Source organism: Acipenser ruthenus, chromosome 2 (assembly GCF_902713425.1).
Source record: "Acipenser ruthenus chromosome 2, fAciRut3.2 maternal haplotype, whole genome shotgun sequence".
Classification (NCBI taxonomy): Eukaryota; Metazoa; Chordata; class Actinopteri; order Acipenseriformes; family Acipenseridae; genus Acipenser; species Acipenser ruthenus.
The window spans coordinates 106,674,271-106,692,081 of NC_081190.1; the positions used below are offsets into that span (position 1 = coordinate 106,674,271).

General features: G+C 35.6%; 1 protein-coding gene across 1 annotated transcript; it reads right to left on the reverse strand.

Moving 5' to 3' along the window:
- Positions 1–15,089: 15,089 nt before the first annotated feature.
- On the reverse strand, positions 15,090–17,160 carry LOC117408385 (homeobox protein Nkx-3.2-like). Its single transcript, XM_034013331.3, has 2 exons — positions 16,545–17,160; positions 15,090–16,155 (listed from the first exon to the last, which is right to left on the reverse strand). Exons 1-2 carry the CDS (start codon positions 16,954–16,956, stop codon positions 15,716–15,718), a joined length of 852 nt encoding a protein of 283 aa, XP_033869222.3. The 5' UTR covers positions 16,957–17,160; the 3' UTR covers positions 15,090–15,715.
- Between the last annotated feature and the right edge of the window lie 651 nt (positions 17,161–17,811).

Genomic DNA, 17,811 nt, shown 5'->3' on the forward strand with positions numbered 1-17,811 from the left:
ATAGGTTTGTGATCTAACATCCAATTTTTATATATATGCTGTATATGATATTTTGTATTTCCATGTAATGTACATACAGGTTTGGAACTCCACCATAAACACAGTATTGTGTTACTAATAAAGAGTTATTTAACAAGTCTAATGAAATATGTTAGAACACGTGTGACACATTTAAAAAACAAAATATAATGAGCCTAATTATTAAGGAGAATTGTAGGGTGTGTTAGGAGACAAACCGGACAGGAAAATCAAAGGCATCTGCTGAAACAGCAACAAAAAGAAAACATTAAACTAGCAGAGCTAGTGTACAGATAGGCCTGCTGCTAGAAGAAGTACAAATTAATAAAGACGTTTTATTATTTTAAATTAATAGCCGTGTAACGTTTTCCTCAAAGATGACACTATGTAACACAATTTTTGTTCCTGGGTAGTAAGTGTTATTTCCTAATTGATTATGCCTCAAAAGTATAAAAAATGGCTATTATTCCCCACAAACTTTGTTTTTGTGACCAGGACAGTGATATTTGGAAATTTACCTATTTCCAATGAGAAAATGGGCGAATTTGTGTCTTTTCGTTCACATAAAGTCAGAAAAAAACAACATATGAATCCAAATTAACATGTTTTTATACTAAAGTAATACAAAAATGACTACAAAAGATTTAGAAGTGAGTAGTTTTTCGAGATTTACGATTATACTGTAAATCACTTTCACGAATCAGCCCCCAAATGTAGTCTCCCATCATGTTCTCGTTATACTGTCCTTCGTAGCGGCGTTCAAAGTCCAGTATATCCTGGTGGAAGCGCTCGCCTTGCTCCTCCGAGTACGCTCCCATGTTCTCCTTGAATTTACCAAGATGAGCATCGAGGATATGGACTTTGAGGGACATCCTACAGCCCATTGTGCCGTAGTTCTTCACCAGAGTCTCAACCAGACCAAGATCTCTAATCAAGTCGTTGAGGTCTTTTTGGTTGGGGTAGTATGGGTTTCTCTCCTCAGCTCCACCTCTGAAATTGTCATCTGGATCTACAACGTCTTCCTCGCTCTCTGACTTGCTGCTCTCGTCTAAAGACGGCTGCTCTCTCTCCAGAGGAGTGGGTACGGGGAGCTCATGGCAGTGTGGAACCGGGGCGATGGATGAAGGAAGGTCCGGATACGTGATAGCAGGTGCATTCTTGCCAGTCCGACGTTTGGAAGGGTCCACCATGCAGAAGTAGCAGTTGCTTGAGTGGTCAGTGGGTTCCCGCCAAATTCTTGGGATAGCGAACTTCATGGCTCTCTTTGCCCCTCTGTACCATCCTACAAAAATACATTTATTTCACCCTTGACTAATGTGTAAGAGATTCTCGCAACGTTTTTCATATATGATATATTTTTTTCAATAACATTGAAAATTGTAAAACATTTTAAAATTAAAAACTTTTACAATTTTAAAAATGTTAACAAATTTTATAACATAAAATTCCGAGCAACAATTGTCCATCTTACCTTCCAGAGTTTTTTTGCAGTGCTCGCAGGTGAAATGAGGTGCCCAGGGTTTGTCTTGATCCCCGACAGGCATGCCCAAATATGCCTTGTAGGCCTCACATATCTTAGCAGATGCTTCCACGGAGTACTTTTTCGCTCTTGTCTTGATAAATTGGCCGCAGACATAGCAAAATGCGTCTGCCGGATGCTTGCAGCCTCTTGATGCCATCTCAGAAAAATGCAGATATGTATCCACTTAGGCAGCTGGAACTAAACTGAACTGGTGGGCTTAAGGCCCCTGTATTTATACTACTATTTATATTACTGGAAAGTTCTAGAAAGTTCTATAAGTTACTCCAAGTTTACTCAGCACTGAATCTATCTGGAATGTTCTGGAAAATAGGTAAATTTCAAAATATCACTGTCCTGGTCACAAAAGCAAAGTTTGTGAGGAATAATAGCCATTTTCTATACTTTTGAGGCATAAGCAATTAGGAAATAACACTTACTACCCAGGAACAAAAAAAAAAAAAAATTGTTACACAGTGTGATCAAACGGACTGAAAATTGCAAATAAAATAATGCTGCTAGTGGGATCAAACAGGTGGAGCCCCCCTCATCCTACACACTCTCACCAGAAGAATAGAGGATCACTATAATTTCTTGATCGGTTGACATTTTCAATTTTATTTACTTACATAGCACCTTTCATACCACAGTATCTCAAAACGCTTTACACATGGTGTAACAGGGCGAGCAGCCCTGTACATTGTTTGTTTATTTTTAGAACGAGGGTTCATCCTCCGCCCCTGTGCAGATTATTGTTTTTGTGTATTATGATTTACTGTATTTGTCGGCGAGCGCTGTATGTTTTATTGTTTGTATTTTGACGGCGTAGCCAATTTGTTTTGTTTAGCGTGGATGGGTAGCCCCATCCACAAGATAATAATTAAAAAACTCGTGCAGAAGGTGGCCATCTCCCGAATTAATTAAGTGATTAATTTTGTTGCTAATCGGGAGATGGTCACCTGAATATAAAAAGCCTGCAGCTCTCCAGTTCAGGGTGGGGTGTTAAAGAGGAGAGCGCGAGTAGAGAGACGGAGAGCGAGAGAAATTTATTTAAAAACCGAAACTAAATTTATAACATACAGGAACAGTGACAGCGACTGCCCAGCCTGACCTGTATGGTCTATTTATTATTTATTGTTGATTTAGTGTTCGTGATTTGTTTTTATTTAACCTTTTATTTTGCTCTGTGAGCGAGTGTTTTCTGTTTAAATATTTTATTTATTTTTGGATTGCTTTAAATAAAAAGGCGCCCGCGCCACTGCACCATACCTTTTGTTTTTGGTTGTCCCTTCTTCTGCCGTGACGTCAGACCCGTCAGCCATTCCTGTCACACATGGTTAAAACAGAAAGAAGTCTACAGTATCAAGAATATTAAACATTATGTAATAACAATAATATAATAATAACAATAGCAATACATAATAATAAAAAATAAGAAGATACTGCACACACATCTGATGCCCACTGTCACTGTAATTGTCTCTGCCTATGTCTTAAATACACAGCATAAATTAGAGCAGCCATGCTTCTCAAAGTTCGATGAGGGAAATGACTGTGGTCAAGTAATACGACCAAGTAGTGTGAGCAATGTTATATAGAAACACTCCTACTATCGTAAATTGTGCTCCTGACGTCGTACTAGCCTGATAAGACATTGTATTGGTATATAGAAATGAGCCCCAGAAGTCCCTCTCTAAACCAGAAAACAGAACACACGCTTTACAGAAATAATAATTTCTTAATTTACATAAAAAAAGTTGATAGTGCTTATTGCAGTTTTTGTAGTGTTTTCATTCGGGTTTTGACATCCAGATTTGTGTTTCTTTTTATATGGAGGTTCCGGAGTTTCCAGAGGTTCGGTCGGTTTCATTTTTGATTGTTTAAAATCGTATACAGTAATCCAATCCGACTATGGTGGGACCAGAGTCACACACCAGACGCGATGCAATTTTATAATTGGCGACGAGATACTTTCGCAGTGACATGACCACACACACCAGAAGCGACAGGTTTGAAAACTGCCACATCTATACAACTGTTCAAAATTGCTATTGACAAAACTATGATCAAGACGGGTACATATTCGTCAACATGATGTGGAAATTATGATTGTCTTTCAACACATATGGTAATAAATTTTACACACCAGGCTTATCCAGTTCTTTCAAAATGGACTCCCATATATTGTCTTTCAAATCTGTATCTTTATAATTGTGATGACCTTTGTCATAAAACTCTGGGTATTTTTTCGGCAAGTATGATTGTTTCCTCTATAATTTTGGATACTGCTTCATCACGTGCATTGAAGCTGTTCTCTGATTGCTCAATGCCCTAGTTGACGCGGGACAAATCACAAAAATTAGGATTCAATCCTATTTATTTTGCACCCTGACAAATCATAATAAATAAATAAACCAAGGGGCGGGACACTCCGCCACAGCACTATAAAAAGCTAAACGTACTTGCTTCCTGTGGCAAAGTGGCTGCTGATTAGAAACAGGTGCAGAGGTGGTGGAGTGCAGAAATAATCACACAAAGGAAACTGTAATACGGTTTGGAAAAGGGGTTTCTTTTTATTTGTAAAGTCCCGGGCTGGCGACCAAACAATAATCCTCCGGCAATACACACCAATGTGTAAAGCACAGAAGGAAACGATAATAACTGGTTTGCAGACCAAATAATAATACACGTTATCCACCCCACAATAATACAATACACGTTCACCAGTCCGGGTGCATGCAGTAGTGCTCGTGGTGGGTGATAACAATTTAACAGTGACTGTGGTGTAGTGTTGATGTTCTGGGTAGAGCTGGCCCAAGGCGACAGCTCTGGAGACGTGTTAGCCATCTAGTGAATTGACCAAAACAAAAGACAATTACTAACAGTGACCAAAACAAACAAAACACTCACAAACTCTTTTTTACAACAATAGGGAACTCTCCCGGTCCTTCCAGTTCCATGTCTCTCTGAAACAAGCGAAGGAAAAGATTTACGATTCTCTGTCCCCTTTATGCTATCACGCATGACCTCTTGGTAAATGAGTGCAGCTGTTTCTACTGTCTGCAGCTGCTACGTCGTTTCCCTTCCGGATCAATACGTTCCTGCAACAGAGTCTCGCCTTCTTCCAGACTGACCGACTTCAAGGCCCGGGGAAATAACTGTCAGGCCATCCCATCCAAAGACTTCTCCTTTCGCTTCCTCGCCGGACAGGAGGGAGATTTACAACCAAAACATTATATTTCTGTCACACTTCCTTACTAAAACAAAGTGCTGTCGTCATTCTCTGTGTTGTGAAGACTTACCCATACATTGAGACTGCACGTCATAAACAGTTAGGGCAGATATGTGACAGGTGGATACGCGATGGATTACTGTAATTATAACAGACTGTGACAGAAATACAATGATTCTTGGTTGTAAATTTCCCTCCCGACCTGTGAGGGCACTAAGCAGCGAGAACAGAGTTCTCTAGACGGGCTGGCCTGACATTTCTTTGCCAGGGTTCAAGGGAAGTCGGACAGCTAGGAAGGGGGTGAGACTCTGTTGCAATAACGCATTGACCTGGAAAGGAAACGATGTGGCAGCGGCAGATTGGAGAGGAGGTTGTACTCATTTACCAAGGGGTCATGTGTGACAGCATAAAAGGGGACGGAGAATCGCAATCTGTTCCTTCGCACTGGTTTGTGTTTATGCACTGAGAAGCACTGTGAGAGGCCCGGTTCAACAGTAGAAAGTACCGTGAGTGTTTTGTCTTGTAATTGTCTTGTCTTGTCTTGTACGTTACTAGACAGCTAACACAGTTCCAGAGCTGTCACCAAGGGCCAGCACTAAGCCGGAACAGCATTTCACCATTGTCACAAATATAAACTTGTATTACTCACCACAAGCACTACTGCACTCACCCAGGACTGGTGACCGTGTTTGTATTATTGTGGGGCGGATATTGTTTATTATTTGGGACTGCATTTCCCCTGTTATTTACCCTGTGCAGTACACATTGGTGTGTATTGCTGGGGGATTATTGTTTGGTCGCCAGACCTGGAAAATAAATAAAAATAACACTTTCCAAAACGGATTACAAGGCTCTGTCTGTTTCATTGCCACACTACATCACTCCTGCACCTGTTTCCACTCAGCCACTTTGCCACATAGGCATTTAGCCGTTATGATAATAATAGACGTTATGATAATAACAGACGTTATGATAATAACAGACGTTATGATAATGAGTCTCGACAAAACGCTTGTCAAATGAAAGCCTTGATAGTTGGAAAGTATGCCAATTATAGAATGTCTTTAATTGGCACATTTGTATAATTATATTTTGAGATCAGCCAATAGCGTTTGGCTTTCAGAAGAACTGGGGAGGATGGAAGCCAATAAGGAGTGAGAAGAGGCTCACTAAGGGAACAGGATGCAAGCAGGAAAAGAGAAAAGGGAAATCTGAAAAGTTTCACTGCACTGTACGCATATAGTTCAGTTTATTTTAGTGAAAAGTAAATGTTTCTAGCCCTACAGGCTTGAGTAGGATAGCTGGCACAGAAATAATACATTTAGTCATTTTTGCAATTTAATTTCTGTGGTGTGGCCCCTCTCCTCCCTCCCTCTGGCGTCGGGCCCGGGCGCTTGCCCGGGTTGCCCGGGTGCTGACGCCGGCCCTGAGTGGCTTATTGATATTTTGAGTAGTCTCTAATTGTATAACTGTTATGTACAAATATGTACATTTTCCTTTGCAGCTGTTAAAAATATGACCTATACGTATTTCTCTATATTTTATAGTCTTAAAAAAAACATGGTTGAAACACTGTGTCCAGAAATGTACAGTAGCACTCTGAAAACAGTTCAAAGGTACAGCTAGTTTATACTAGCTCTGGTGCGATTGCACTTGTGGCCTGTAGCGTCAGTTAATATTTAGCTGGCCTGGGTCTTATGCCTATAGGCATGAAAATGAAAACATTGATGTTTAGCACATTATGAATGTCCTCTTTATGAAATAGAACACGTTATGTTATTTACATTTCACTGATTATTTGAAAAGTGTTATTACTAATATTATGGTATGAATAAGGTCAGAAAATTCAATATCTGCAGTTTTTTTTTTTTTTTTTTTATTTAAATATAGCCTACTTAAATCATAGTGTCAGATAAAAGCTGGAATAGTACATCAAAATATAATTCATGACTTAAATGACTACCATTATATATCAGAAGGCCTTTTCTCAAGGTGTGTATACCTATATAGCTATTAATAATTATTTATTAAGAAGACAACACGAGTTTAGTTACATACAACAAATTAGAAATCAAATGCCACACATGCTTATTAAACAATAACATAACTATTGAGAACATGGATATTACTGGTTCACAGAAAATACAATTCTTCCTTCTTGTTATTACACTGTCAACTTTCTTTACCTCACCAGCCCCTTGATAACATGCTATAGCTTTCCATTACGAGACAAAATCTTTCATGTTTCACAATTCTAGATTTCAGAATCCGAACAAAGCACCAATGCTAACATGAGTAATGTTAACTGACCCATTTACACGCACGTTGAAGTAAATAGGCTACACTGCTGAAAATACAAGTTGTATAACAACTTATTCTGTGCTTAGCGCTGTGACAACATTTATTATATAATACCTTTCGTACTATGGTTCACCAGTTTCATTTGATACAAATCGCCACACCCAAATCACAGGATGCTGGGGATTTGATATTAAGGTTTCCTAATGTACCATGACTTAATATAATTTCATTAAGTTATATGTCCGAACCAATTTATTTCTCGCTCGGGGAAGCATATGGTCCAAGGATGTACGTGTCAGAATATGTAGCATTTGAAATGGTAATTTTCTATCATTAAATGTGAAATGTGATCTAGAACAACAACTGGAACATGTCTGCGAGCAAGGGAAAATAGATGTAATGATTAAGTGCTATTATGTATGTCAAGCGTAGCGTACTCCATTAACTTGTATAAAGAAATTGTCCTTGGCGTGCAAAATCTTATCACAGAAACATGGCACAGTAAAGCAGTACTCATAAACTGGGAAATTGGTATATTTTGTTAGAGTTTTAAATTCAAGACAACAAAAAGCTACAGTCATATAAAACTATCGTGTTAAATAACGGGTATATAATGTTAAAAAAAATAAAATAATATCGTTTTATATAATGTTGGCACTTGTATTCATACATCCATTCAAATATCGGTTGAAAGAACATTCTTTATATCATGACGTTTGGGAATATTTATTATTTAATTTATTTTTTAATAGAACAATCCCAGGATACCAAGTTTACAAACATCATAATTAAAATGTTATATACTGTAGTTGCTTCGGACTTAAAAACGATTAACATAAAATCACATTAATAATTCGATTTTTTTCAGCTGTATTTGCAACATTAATATGCCTTACGCTTCTGTGGTTCAAGTCTTAAGGTATTGCTTGACAAAGAGAATTAACCTTCCATGATTACGTTTTTAGACATTGTAAAAGAAGATCGTAAGTTCAAGGCAAGTGTGACAAAGTAATTCTATGAATGTAATTTCTGTAGATTGACATATTGTGCAATAAAACAAGTTACATGTTTAGGATTTAAACTGTAGCACAAGTGAAAAAAAAAGCCCGAAATATGCTGATACAATCGACTGATATGCATAGTGATTTTATTAAACGATTGTCATAAAACTATACTAGGGTCATGTTTAAAAATACAATTATTATAGTATAAATTGCATTCTCTATAGTTTATTATTATTATTATTATTATTATTATTATTATTATTATTATTATTATTATTATTATTATTCCGCCATGGATAGTCTACTTTAAACTGTACTCTATAAATTACAAGATTTTGACACTAACAACTTAAAAAAATAAACTAGCCGACGTATGACTGACTGGAAATGGTATTCCTTTCCTCATTGATGTGGCTTAATAATTTATCAAGACTTGATCAATTATATAGACTTTTAAATGGAGGCTCCCAAACACAAATAAAAACCTAATTAAAGGGAAAAAATGTGGCCTTCAGTGTATTTCACAGTTATTGAAGTTGTTTATTTGTAATAAAATGCATTTTCAAAACGAGATACGTGTATGAGTTTTAGGATAGAACAAAGATCTCTCAATGCCTCTTTCGTTCCTTGTGACTCGAGTACATCTTTTAAATAAACTCAAATACCAATCCAGTAAAAATGTTGTTAACACGTCTTCGATCACAAACGTGTCCTTATTGGAAAACAATGTGGGTTTATTTCAACAAATGCGTGTTTTTTATTCACTCAGATTCTAACCAATTTGTTTGCGTTATTTATACAGGGTAGCCACTGGTACAGGACATTTCGTTTACAGATAAATCCTTTTGGGAGGAAATTTGTCAGAAGAGTTCCAAAAATATTTAATGAGCAATTTCTGACACTACTACTACTACTACTACTACTACTACTACTACTACTAATAATAATAATAATAATAATAATAATAATAATAATAATAATAATATTAATAATAATAATAATAACATTCTATAATAAGCAATTGAGGCTTAACATACTGTTAATTTATGTACAAAATAAATACACACGTGTTTGTGTGTGAGGGTGTGTATATATATGTAACATTTAATTGAACTATTAAACATTAAATAATGCTACATTTAGAAATTGTAAAAGAAACGTAAAACATTTCGACCGGCTTTTTTCCATGTCTTCAATGTTGAATACATTGAGAAAGACTTTTAATCGAAACATACATTTTTAGAGGGGGGGGGGGGGGGTGGTATTCGTTCCTCTAATAAAACAGTAATTAGTTCCGTTCATTGTGCTGGTACTGCAGTAAATCCGTGTGCTGTATAAACAAATGCATCTCCTGTCTCCCATCACCTGGCTTGCAAAGATACCGCCTATAGAAATATGTGCTTTGTTCAGCTTGCGTTTGTTAAAAGTTCAATTGCTCATATATGCATGTAGTTCAAATTGTGTTTCATGAAGGACAGTAGCGACATTTTGTATTAAAAAAAAAAAAAGATTTACGCTACTAAATGATTGTCCATCTTATTTTGTCTTTTTGAAAACAATGCTGATGGATAGCCTACTTTTCTGAATAAGTTTTTCAGAAGCGTTGATGTTAGGCTACTTAGGCTAATATTAGGCAAACAACCTAAGATCAGTGGAATTCGTCCCACAGCTTTAAACTGATGGTTCAAGTGTAACTGTAATGCACTTTTAAAAGTAAATTCCAATCGTATCATTTTTCGTTTGGCAAGTATTTTACATATGAGATCTTAAGCTGACTCACATTTAAACAGTGAAGAGTGGCGATTCATTGAAACAAAGGATGTAAAACACTAAATGCCCTTTTGACCTAAATACAATGCAAACAATCTTGCATAGGCAAGTAACTTTATATTTGACACTCATAATGTATTCAAATATTTCTCAATACAAATATCTGGGTCCTTTTTTTGGTAACGCGTGTACATTCCAATTTTTATTGAAGCTACATCTGTCCTGTAAGTAAATATGTGATTAAAAATTACAACCATAAGGCCACATCAGATTCTCAACCTGTGGGCAGTGTTGTGGTCTAATTCGTCTCTGAAATACTTTCACCCACTGAGCATATCAATATAAAAATGGTGTACCCTGTTGCAGTAATTTGCGGTTACAATGATATTTTGCACAAAAACAAAACAAAACAAAAAAAACTGTTAAAAGTTGTTAGAAGTCCTTAGACGCCAAGGCAGTCTGTACTCACTACGAGCCTACACAGATACCAGGAAAACTGAGAGACGATCCCTTAGGCTACTTCAAAAGAACCCAGACATTGAAAAATCAGATCCACCACCGGTTAGTCCTTGAAGTCTTGTCAATGCACGTGTGACAGAACGTTAACTGCGTGTTCTCTTTGCTGGCAATGCAATCCTAAACGGCATTACGTTGTCTGTATCTAACCATGCTGTCAATACTTTAAACTCTTCCTGTAGTGTAAGTTATTTTACACTGATCTATTGTAAATGCTATGCTATGAAAGGTGTGTTAGGGTTATGAATGTTTTATCTTCTACCTGTATCTGGAAAGAACAGGTAGAAACAGTTAAACAAAACTTTTCTGAAGTGAGTTTAAAAGTTTTTAACATTCCTATGATATAAATGACACATTTTTTGTGAAGGAGTCCATAGGTGGCCAGCGAAATGAGAATAAGGGAATCATTTGCACCACGATCAGTTAACCACGGTAAACCATGATAAATACTAAAAACGCATGCAAATAAGTGTTAATATTGTTACTGCAATGGACCTATAAATACTGTACATTTTAAAAGTGATTTCCACATTCAATTTAATGCACTGTTAAGGTTATGTTGTATTAAAAAGTATTCTTTAAAATAAGCAAGACATAAACTATGAGCACACAAACTGAAAAAATAAAATTAAAACTTATTATTATTATTATTATTATTATTATTATTATTATTATTATTATTATTATTATTATTATTAATTACACAGTATTCTGATTATATTGCTATATTGTAAGTTATCTTTATTTAAATGTAACGTTTTATGAGGTAATGTCGCGTTGGTCCCTGTTTGTTGGAGACATCTTTTACAATGGTAATAGATGCACAACACATTTCATATGATTTTAAAGTTCCAGTTTTGCCTCAGGACTTGAAGAAATAAACGTAAAATAAGTAAACGGTGAGTGTGTGTGTGTGTGTGTGTGTGTGTGTGTGTGTGTGTGTGTGTATATATATATATATATATATATATATATATATATATATATATATATATATATATAGTTTATTACCCTATGCCAAGTAACATACTTATTATTATTATTATTATTATTATTATTATTATTATTATTATTTATTATTATTATTATTATTATTATTATTATTATTATTATTATTATTATTATTATTATATTCAAAATTTCAAACAAGTTGCACAGCATATTTCCTGAATAGTTGTGTTGACTGTATGCAGGAAGATGTGTCGTATTTTATGTTATCTTGCTGTTTGTGGATAGAGAGAGGAGTGTATGCAGTGTTGTCTTTCATTTGGGACACCGTGGCTGCTACCTCTGAGCCTAGAGCTTGCTTATTTTAATTTGGGTTTCATTGATCTTTACACACTATCGGCATGTGAGATGATTTCTAAAGTCTCACAGACTCAACTTTTAGTGGATGTCGCCTGTTTATCCCATTCAGCAGAAAACAGCCTCTGAGTTACCTTCAAAAGAGAAGCGTATTTTAGACCGCTTACTTTTGACAGGTAGTTTACGCCCATGATTGCATTCCATTTGGAAGTGTTTTTTGTTTGTTTGTTTGTTTTGTTTTCTTCATTCAGTTTTGCTCATGTCAATAAAGTTCAATTTCCCCCCTATAACTGTGCATGTTTTATTTATTTATTTTGTCCTGTCATGTTCTATTAGACTTTGTTTTGGGAGGGAGGTAAAACATAAATGGATATAGTATTGTTGGAAACTTTATTTAGACAGTTTAAAATGACATATTGTTTTGCAGTTTTCCATCTACTTAACAAAAAACGGACACAAATCGAAACACATGTGACATTTTGAAATCTAACATGAAAAACTGTACTGCAATTATGGCTTCCGGTAGACTTCTGCGATATAATTTTGTAGTTTCTTTGATTAAATTATGTTAAATAAAATATCTAAATTACGTCCATATAGTTTTTTTTTAATTATGTCTCAATCCTAAAATTCTAGGTGATGCAAAACTTGTGTGTCTGTGTGCAATTATGATACCTGACGATATACTCTGTTTTATATTATAGTCTGGAGGTAGAAAGTTGAATCAGGCAGTACCGTGGAGTGATTCAGCTGGTAAGCCAGGTCTCTTTATTTACCTGGCTTGACTCTTCTATAAAAGTCACAGTACATCAGTGGGTTGGATTAGGTGCATTTCATATACATAAAAAGTATCTGACACATAGGGACAGATTTCAATTTTCTGTACAAGGAAAATGGTCTTTTAATGTTACAAAACAACTGTGCTGAATGTTTGTGTCTCTGTACTCTGGAGCAAAGACCATGACACACCAAGCCCATTTTGTTAATATAGATACAATATTTTACCTTTACTTTCTGATTCCATTATTAATTTGACATGGAATTTAAAAAAAATGCTTCTTGTGTATCTGGTTGAATATCTAGTAACTTGCAATATTGAAAATATTGAAATAATGAAACAATGCATTGTTGAACTTTTGTATACAGTTACTTATTGTCATCTAAAAAACAAACTAAAAAACAATACATTTAATGATTAACTGCTGAGAAAGTATTGCACTTATTTGTTTCTTAAAACTCATAATTATGAACATTTATTGATGTGCATGTTAATTGATGGTCAAGATTAATTGTTTTCCTTTATGAAACAGAGCAAACTTTGAACTGGAGCAAAGGAAATTGTGACCAGTGATGTGTTTTTCAGAACAAAGAGTTTAGAGGAGGGGGGACAAGACTTTTCCTTTCAGATTTTCACCCTTCACAAAAGGATATTGCATCATTGGATCACAAACTTATTATTATTATTATTACTACAGTACTACCACTACTACTGCTACTGCTACTATGACTTCTAGGCTTCCAACTTACACACACACGCACGCACGCACGCACACACACACACACACACACACATATTCCTTTCAACTTATCAACCCCCACCCTCACCCCAGTTTAAAAACAAACACAGACTGTGCATTGATACATTTGTTTTTATGAAAAACAAGTATAGTTAAAACAGATGAGGGCATTTCTATCCATAATTTACAACGTGTAGACTACCCTGCTACTTCGTGTTGTTCACGATGACAGGACAGGGTCATCTAAACATGTCTGCAGACACTCTGCTCGCTAAATTTAAGAGAGTGAAAGCAGTTTAGTTAAAACTGCAGATTTATGACAAGCATGTGTCACTGTCTACTGCACTGTTGAGTAGGTCGATAGAATTACTGCCAGAAGTTTTATGAACTATCAAAGGAATACAAACATTAAAGTTAATAAACAGCTCACAATCTATTTTCTGAGATATTCTTAACATGTTTTTTTTTTACATATTTTTGTAACATTATATATATATATATATATATATATATATATATATATATTGCAAATTATATATGTCTATTTGCAGTCTATGAGAATATACAATAAAAAGTGTCACAGAATGCAGGACTATGACTAAGCACCATTAACGCACATGTTTTTATTGTTTCTTCAAGTTACTGGTAATTATAGTTGCAGTTTAGTACTTGAGGGAATACTTTTATAATCTTTTTTTGGCATATCGGTTATAAAAGTAATGGAGCGTAAAGTCGGCTATGAAAGGGGGATTGTCCATGTAGTAGAAATAGGTAGGCAATATACTCATCAATATTGTTTTTATAGGCCTAATATCATAACCCACGACTTAAAGAATACAGCCTGCAACTACCATTTGTATATAATATACTCAATCATATATAGCTTAAGCATTGTTAATAAACAATAATCAGATAGATTGTTATTACTCTAGAGTAGGCCTAATCCTAAAATCAATACTAGCAAATCAGAACAAATCTCATCGTAAATGCCATTTATATGTTACTGCAACATCAGAGCCCTGTCTTTTATAAGCTTGTGCCTTTGGTATCTGAAAAATCCCACTATTTCATGTTTGATTACATTTCAGAATGTTGCATGATTTCTAGCATGAAATTATATATATATACATATATATATATATATATATATATATATATATATATATATATATATATATATATATATATATATATAAGACTGCATTGAATAATTCTGCGTTATTGTATTCCAACATGCAACACACATAATTATTATAATTGTTTTTTGTTTTGTTTCTTAGACTTTAGCAAATGATCTTAGCAAATGTATTTCACACAGTATTATTACTGACATTCTTTATTGTTCAATATTTTACTACAAAATCTAAAATGCCAATGTTATTAAGCCTTAAACTGCATGCCAATAACAGAATGTTTACAAACAAACGCACAGCTATATTATGTTAGGCCTCATGTCTCAATCAGACCCTGGGTCTGGTTACTTTAAATAGGCCTATGTGTTTTTCATAGTTTCAACACCATATTTTAAAGTAGTTATGAATCCAGCACTGTATTATAACTTGATAATACTGCAGAATGTAATATATAGTCATGTAAAACGTTTGGTTTGACAAGCCATTGGATTTGTTGAAATTAGATCAGTCAAATCCTCTCTGGCATTTTAGGACGCCTAAATTTGATACATAAACACATAACTGAAAAAAAAACGTTACAGTTGAGTATCTTTATTTAAAAAAAAAACTTACAAAACTTAAATCCTAAAAACAGACAAAACCTTTTGTAAATCTTTTGACAAATGTATCTTAAGGAAAAGTTAACTTTTCAGGTGTTTCTATTTATAACTTAAAGCATATAGACTCTCGGAGAGCATACCTGTTTATGTTTTGTGGAGAACAAATAACGCACAGTTTCTGGAATAAAAACCTATTTAATAAAGTCATTACTCTCTTGCAATATTGGCCCAGGAGGCACTTGGAGTAAGCAAATAGATTGCTGGTATAGTAGAAACATTTTACAGCAAGCTTGAACTGAGATACAAACAAATAAACTCTATAAGCTACATGTGGAAAAAGTGCTGAAAAGTCTTACCCTAATCTCAGTAAGAAAAACAGGAACAGTTTGTGGTATTTGGAAGGTGTCATCGCTGTCCTCTCTACTATTAGTAGAATTAGTAAAACAGGAATATAAGGAACACAGATAAATATTTTAAGTAAAACCTGCAAATTCTAAACAGTCCATACATTCAGCAAAAAGAGGCACGCTTTTTGGAAATCAATAAAGTCCAACTCTGCGATTCTCATTTAATCGATGTGAATGGAAAGGAAGTCCTTAGTACTTTCAGCATAGTATAATCCATAATGCTATAAAGAGTCAACACATGGATACCATGGAACATTCTGCACTGGGCAGTTTTAGCTTTAAAAAAATTACAATAAAATAAGTGTCTTTATTTGAAGCAAACAAAATATTAATAATAAATACTGTTGAGTTTCAGTTTGGTGTCAGAGGTTTTTTGTTTCTTATGAATATAGTTTCACTGATTCCCAGCGCACGCAGACAGTGTCCATGCAGGGAGGCAGTATGCATAAGGATAGTAGTAGGCAGGATGGAGGGACAGGAGCGGCGGTCTTATTAGTTCTTCTGGGTTGTACTGTCTCTGATCATCCCGAACTAAAACTTTCACCGCTACTTTCTTGGCTGCTGGGGCTGAAGCGATTAAGTCAGCAGCCATCTGGCGACGTTTGGTTTTGTATCTGCGGTTCTGGAACCAGATTTTAACTTGAGTTTCGGTCAGCTTTAGGGAGGCCGCCAGGTCGGCTCTCTCGGGTCCGGATAAGTACCTCTGGTGGTTGAATCGCCGCTCCAACTCGAATACCTGTGCGTGGGAGAAAGCGGCTCTTGATCTCTTCTTCCTCTGTTTAGGCTGATCCAGGCTTTTATCACATGCATCATCATCTTCGGGGTGGCTGGGATCTGAAAGACGTAAATAGTAAATCCATGTTTTTGGAGGTTATTATACTTAAATTGATCATCAGACTCAATACGCACAACTGGGGACAGCTCTCTTATTTATGTGTAGCCTATCTCCTAACAGCTTCACCTAAAATGATATGAACTGGGAGTGCTAACGTGTTAGCTAAACACACTGTCTATGTTACAATCAGAAGCTGTTTGTAATGCCTCTTAATGCTCAACTTGCATGCGTTTCATGAACTTTTTCGGTTTAATACTGATATTAGCATGAAAATATTTTAAGGAATATCAAAGCATCATCCCTTTAAATTAACATGAACAGACATAACGTTGACTCGGTTTTATTTAAATGACTGAGAATTATATTTTCGGAATACGTTATCACTTACCAGACACATTTGCTGCCATCTCATAGTCACTAATAATTTGAGCACTCTCCATTGCTGTGGATTCGTTATCCGTTTCATCATGGAAACTGTTTTCCAGTAATGCTGAGGTTGAAAGTTCTGAGTTATCTTTCTCTGATTTACAGACAGGACGGGTCGTACTGTCATTCTCTTCACTGAGACCCGAATCTGAATCATAGCTCTTCTGGTCGCTCACCATGCCCGCCTCTCCTTCGCTTTTAGACGGGGAAGAAAACCCTTCAGATACTCTGGTGTCCATAACCCCAAATACTTTCCAACAGGGTGACTTAGGAAAACATGGTACGTCCAAATCGTTCGAATGCCCGTTATATTCTCTTTTATTTAAAATAGCCTGGATGGAGAATGGCGTTAAGGAGTTGCTGCGAACAGCCATTTTAATTAAAGTTCGTATTTAAATTAAGATCTATATTGATTTCCTTTTCCTTAAAGGACTATAGATCATAGGGGTTGTTTCTTCTCCTGGTAGAAGAAGCTCGTTGCGTACACGGAATCCAAAATGTGGTCCTGTTTTCGACTGCAGGAATCTTCTCTCTTGGCAAGTCTCTACAATCCACGTCTCTTCGTTTTCCTCCCCTTTTTCATGCAGTTCTGGTATATTCTTACCTGTGACTGACAGCAATCCTTCAGCAACTCCTATTGGACAAAGCAAGAAGAATGCTAGTGTCTGATTGGTCATACCAAGCTGTGAAATGCTAATACCACAACTATGTACTTAATACTGCTGGAAGAAAAATTAACCCTTTCTTAACGGTGTGAAAACTGGGCTCTGTTGGACGAAAAAAATCTATAGCTACCTACACACAACATTAATCCTATAACCTTTTGTTGTTGTTGTTGTTGTTGTAAAATTGCAAGTTGACATTATTTGCCCTGTAGATTTACACATTCACTTGTGATCAGAATAAAATAGCGCTTTCCAATTGGTGAAAATTGCATACGCTTGAACTCATGGCTTGATTGCTTTATTTGAAAGGACGTTTTAAGTGCGTAGGTGTACCCCCCCCCCCCCCCCCCCCCCCCCCATAGTATACTGGAGCAAAGAAAAAAAAAAGCTTTATAAAATAAAACCATTCTTGTAAAGATAAGCGCAGCTGTGCACAGCACAAATGGCCCAATGGGATTTAAAAATGCGGTGCACAAATCACACCATGTTCATTTATTATTATTATTATTATTATTATTATTATCATATTTTAAATGCAATAAGTTTATAAATATGTTATGAGTT

What these genes read in the sequence shown, in the direction of transcription:
- LOC117408385 (XM_034013331.3), bottom strand. Translation starts at nt 16,956, where the DNA reads ATGGCTGTTCGCAGCAACTCCTTAACGCCATTCTCCATCCAGGCTATT. An exon ending in GATGGCAGCAAATGTGTCTG is followed by an intron (nt 16,156 to 16,544) that starts GTAAGTGATAAC and finishes TACGTCTTTCAG; the next exon opens with ATCCCAGCCACCCCGAAGAT.